This window comes from Myotis brandtii, unplaced genomic scaffold (genome assembly GCF_000412655.1).
Source record: "Myotis brandtii unplaced genomic scaffold, ASM41265v1 scaffold188, whole genome shotgun sequence".
Lineage (NCBI taxonomy): Eukaryota > Metazoa > Chordata > Mammalia > Chiroptera > Vespertilionidae > Myotis > Myotis brandtii.
The window spans coordinates 521,019-525,887 of record NW_005356985.1 but is presented as its reverse complement, the minus strand read 5'-3'; the positions used below and the strand labels follow the sequence as shown (position 1 = coordinate 525,887).

Sequence of the window (4,869 nt, the reverse complement as noted above, 5' to 3'; positions counted from 1 at the left end):
GATGCGGCCGCTCCATGTCCCGCAGCACGGAGCTCTGTGTCTCCCCGCTGGCTGCACACTGACATCCGGCGGGAGCTTTAAAAGGCACTGATGCTGGGGTCCCAGATGAGCCCCCACCCGAGAGCCTGAGTTACTCAGCCTGGGGTTGGTCCGGTGACCATGCGGCCGCTCCATGTCCCGCAGCACGGAGCTCTGTGTCTCCCCGCTGGCTGCACACTGACATGATCTGGGAGCTTTAAAAGGCACTGATGCTGGGGTCCCAGATGAGCCCCCACCCGAGAGCCTGAGTTACTCAGCCTGGGGTTGGAGCTCCGGTGACCACGGCGAGCAGTCGGGGTTGACGCCCACTGGTGGATGGAGCTTTGGTTTGCTCTCCTGCTGCCTCCCGAGCCACCGAGGGAGCTTCCAGCAACGTCTGCGCCTGGGCCTCGTGCCCAGCGGCCCCGTCTGGTGCGAGGCAGAGGCCCTGGTTCTGCTGGGTGTAAACTCCCCAAACAATTCTGAGGTGCAGCTGGGGATGCAAACCACTGGGGCCGAAGAAGCTGCAGATCCACCTGCTAGGCCCAGCCCCTTGCAGCTGTGTCACCTGGAACTGGTTACTTAACCTCTCTGAGTTCCAGTTGCTCTGTTTATGAAAGGGTGGTCCTGGGCCTTGTCACAGACAGGCCCGGGGAAGCGCTCCGTGACCTGTAACACGTTAATCACCCGGGGGTTTCTCTGCGGAGGTTTTGGGCTCACCCTGCTGTGTGCAAGGCCCGGGGCACGGCCCACCCATCTCCCCTCCCTCTGGCCTTGGGAACTCGTAGGTTACATTTCAGACCCGTGCGCCTGCCCAGGTCACACGCGGCTCAGAACCCTCTAGCGGCCGCCCTGCCCCCAGCGCAGACTCAGCTCTCAGACCCGCGGAGCCGGTCTTGAGGAGCCAGAGCGACTCCTGCCGCTTCTCCACAACCATCTGCCCCGAGTGTGGCTGCAGACCAGCGGCTTCCGCGTCCCCTGAGAGCTGGTTAGAGACGCAGGTCCTCCCCGCACGCCCAGATCCACTGTGCGCGTTAACAGACGCCGGGTGCACACGGCCGCCAGGGAACACTGTGTGCTTCCGTCCTGTACACAGTCCCCTCTCCGCCTGGGCCCTGCTGGAAGAGGCAGGAAGCAGCCGGCTGTGACGCACCTGGGCCTCCCTGCCTAACGGCGTGGCCGAGCCTGCGCCCCCGGCCTCCGGGTTGGCCGTCCAAGCCCCTTTGAGCTGGACTTTAATTTGATCCGGCTGCTGATATGGACGCTCAACAAAGGAAAACGACTTTCCTTTTCTCCTTTTTCTTTATTTAATTATTATCCTGTCAGCACGATATTGATGCAGAAAAAAAACACACACACAAAAAAACACAGTGTAGCCTTAGCTGACTCTGGCCCAAGAATTAGCCAAGTAGGAAGGAGGGAATGAATTATTCGAGTTCTCAGTAGGCTCTTCCTTCAGCCAACATTTAATGAGCACCTACTATGTGCCGTGTCATGTTATAGAAACCGTATTGCAGACTCGAGCCAGGAACCTGAGCACAGACCACAGTCCTGCCACTTCCTAGCCGTGCAACCTCGGCAGTTACTAAGCCTCCCTGTGACTCAGTTTCATCATCTGTAAAATGGGATCGGAGTGGCACCTGCTCTGAGAGTGTCGGAGATCAGACAGGACGTTGATCTCACGTGGGAAGTGCGCATGTCCGGCCACATGTCGGCGGGTACAATGGACAAAGAAGGCACCGCAGTGCTGCCTGGGAAGGGGGATGGTTAGCTCCCTGCACTCACATCCCCCCCCCCCCCCCCCCCGCACCCCGTGACGTATCTAGGAATGTGCTGTGATAAACTCCGGAATTTCAGTGCTTGGGCTGGTGTCTGAGCATTTGGCCTGGGCAGGTGGCCCTGGAACATGGCACTGGCCTCGGGGACTCTCAGAACAGAGCCCTGGAAGAGGCCATAAAGGTTGTGCTGCCACTAGGAGCCTGGAGGGCCTCCGTGAGCTAAACCAGAGGTGGCTGTCCGGCCGCTGCCCTGCCTGGGCCCTGCCATGGGGCACCTGCGCTTATCCTCCTGCGCCCTCTAGTGGCCATGGGCCCTGACTGCTGGCAGGTGTTGCACTGAAGGAGGCAGGTTCACAGCCATTGTCCCTCGGGCTGGTTATGTGGCCTTCCGGGATAGACCTCAGCGTCCTTGTCCAGAATCGGGGGATCGTCATTCATCCCCCGTCCACACGCTGTTAGAACCACCCCCCAGTGCGGCTCAGCCTCAGTGAGGCCAGGCTGGGCAGTGGGTGGCTCAGATACGCTCCTGGCGTCAGGGCTCTCCAGTCGGTTCCTTAGATCAGAGCCTGTTGGGCGAGCAGGGCCCGGCCAAGCTGCGGAGTGAGTGCGAGGAGGCAGGGAGGTGGCCCAGGAGGAGGCCCGTGTGCAAAGGCCTGGCGGAGCTGCAGGCCCGTGTTCTGGGCGGCCAGGAGTCGGCAGGTGTGTGGGGCCAGGCTGGGGACGAGGCCAGGCTGGTCCTGAAGGCCATGTGCCCCAAGCTCGGGAGTTTGGACTCGGTCTGGGGGCAGTGAGAGAGGGTTGGGGCCAGGGGACTCGGGAGCCACGTCTGCGTCTCAGAAAGGCCCGCTGCCGTGCGGGGCCGAGTGTGAGGGGACAGGTGGAGGCTGGGAGGCCAGGCTCGGTCCCAGGGCAGGAGTGACTGTGAGTCGGCAGGAAGGGAACTCAGGCCTTGATCTGAACGGGGCAGGATTGCAGGCAGTGAAGGGGCCGGGCTAACTCAGGCCTCCCGAGCCGGGTGGCGGGTGGGGAGGGATGCAGCCCTGCAGCTCTCACGTGGTCCACGTGGCCAGTGCAGTGACGATGACGGTGATGCTGACACTGCTCCTTCCGGCGTCCTCACTCTCTCATTCGACAGCCCCACTCATTGGGCATCTCGTCTCTGCGACAGAAGGACCAGCAAGGCAGCCCTGCAGGGCCCGGCCCTGTAGTCCTCATTTCCTGCGTGGGGTGGGGGTCGGGGTGTCTCTCCCAGGAGTCCTGCCCTAAGTCACGACCACGTGCAGGACAAGGTGGGCGGTCCTAAGGTCTGACGCTGGGCTTCGCCCCCTCAGTCTCTGAGTCCCAGCACCCGGGCTCTGAGCGCAGAAGCCCTGGCTCCTGTGACCTTGACTCTCCCTGTGCCGCTTCCCGGGCTGTGGCGGCCGAGGCCCGGTGGCTGCGGGAGGCGTGGCTGTGGTCATAGGCGTGCACTGAACTCCTTCCCGAAGAGCGGCCCTCGGGGGAGCACTCAGTATGTACGAAGCGCTTTGCGTGTGCTCTCCGTGTCCGCCTCGCCACGTCCCCACGAGGGACCACGGGGCCCCCATCTGAGAGGCAGACACGGGAGGCTCAGAGGGGAGCTACTCCGTCTGTGCTCAGCGCACAGCGAGGTGTGGGGCCAGGACGGAGCCCGTGGCCGAGCGCCGCCCCCAGATGCCCCACCTGACGTCTGGTGCCTCTCCCCTCAGGACCTCCTGGAGAGAACGATGGGCCGCGTGCACATGGCGAAGACGATCGAGTTCCTGAGGCTGCAGATCCAGGAGGAGACCAGGTGCCGGCTGGCCGCCATCTCCCGCAGCCTGGACCTGCTGGCCGCCCAGGGCCGGCTGTCCGGGCGGCAGAAGGAGGAGCTGCTGACCCAGCAGCACAAGGCCTTCTGGGAGGAGGCCGAGCGCTTCAGCAGGGGTGAGCGGCTTCCGCAGGGCCTGGGGGCCGGGCTGGGGGCAGCAAGAGTCCCAGTTCTGCCCTTGGGGACCAGCCCCTTATATGCTCTGCGCTCGCTTGCCTTCCCCGTAGATCGGGGTAAACAGGGCTGCCTCCCTGGCGGGCTCTCCTGCTCCATTTCCTCGTCGGTGATTCCGGCTCACGGGGACCCCAGGGTCTCTCGGCAGAGCCACCAGGAACATGCAGAGGGCAGGAGGGCGAAGTGCCCAGTGCCCGCAGCCCTGCACCAGCCACGGGCCCTGAGATGCCGGGTGGGGTGTGCGAGGCAGGAGAGGGCACCCGTGTGGCCGCTTCCCGCACACTCCTGCTGCTCGGCCGTCTGGGAAGTGGCAGGTGAGGGCTGAAGACATCCGGGCACCCGAGGCTTAGTCCAGGTCAGACCTTTGGTGGGGCTGCAGGAAGCAACCTGGCCTTCTCCCTGTAGGGCAGGGCCCCCCTCTGCGCCCGCTTCCTCACAGCCTGGGCAAGAGAGCCCATTGGTGCTGACCCAAGGCTGCGTGTGCCCGGGGCCCCTCGGGTCTCGTCGGGGCATCTGTAGGGCATCTGTGTGCCTCGCGAGTCCCCCAGCAGGTTCTGACCCCCACACTGGCCTGGATCCTGTAGGACCGGGGAGTCTCCGGGTGTCTTGGCTCGGGCCACGGTGACAAGATGGTACCTACAGGGGCCCGGACAGCAGACATTTGTTCTGGAAGCTGGAAGTCCAACTCGGTGTGCCCAGATTTGGTTCCCCGGGAGGGCCCACTCCTGGCCAGCAGGACGTGGTGGAGAGCGCACGCTCACATCTCTTCTAAGGCCTCTCTCCCTGCTCTCTCCCTCCCGCCGTCTCTGATGAGGGCCTTGGGCTCCTGACACCGGCCTTTTGGAGCACGTGTGCCCGAATAATGAAACTGAAATAAACTGGGTTCGCCCCTCAGCGGCGCCCCTCTTGGTGCTGGCAGAAGAAGCCAGGGAGGTTCTGCCGGGAGAGCCGCCTGTGACGTCCTGGCTTATTCCACTTTCAGAGTTTGTGCAGCGAGGCCAAGAGCTGGTCCAGGCGTCGCGGGCTCGCCAGGCGGAGGGCACGGCACAGCTCACCCAGGCCCAGGAGGAG

The 4,869-nt window shown here is 63.8% G+C and overlaps 1 protein-coding gene across 1 annotated transcript in view; it reads left to right on the top strand.

Annotated features, from left to right (window-relative positions):
- Positions 1-4,869, top strand: part of EVC (Ellis van Creveld protein) — a 44,291-nt gene that overhangs the window by 11,972 nt on the left and 27,450 nt on the right. Inside the window, 2 exon segments of the mRNA XM_014538283.1 lie at positions 3,524-3,740; positions 4,781-4,868. Of these exon segments, the coding sequence (XP_014393769.1) occupies positions 3,524-3,740; positions 4,781-4,868 (305 nt within the window).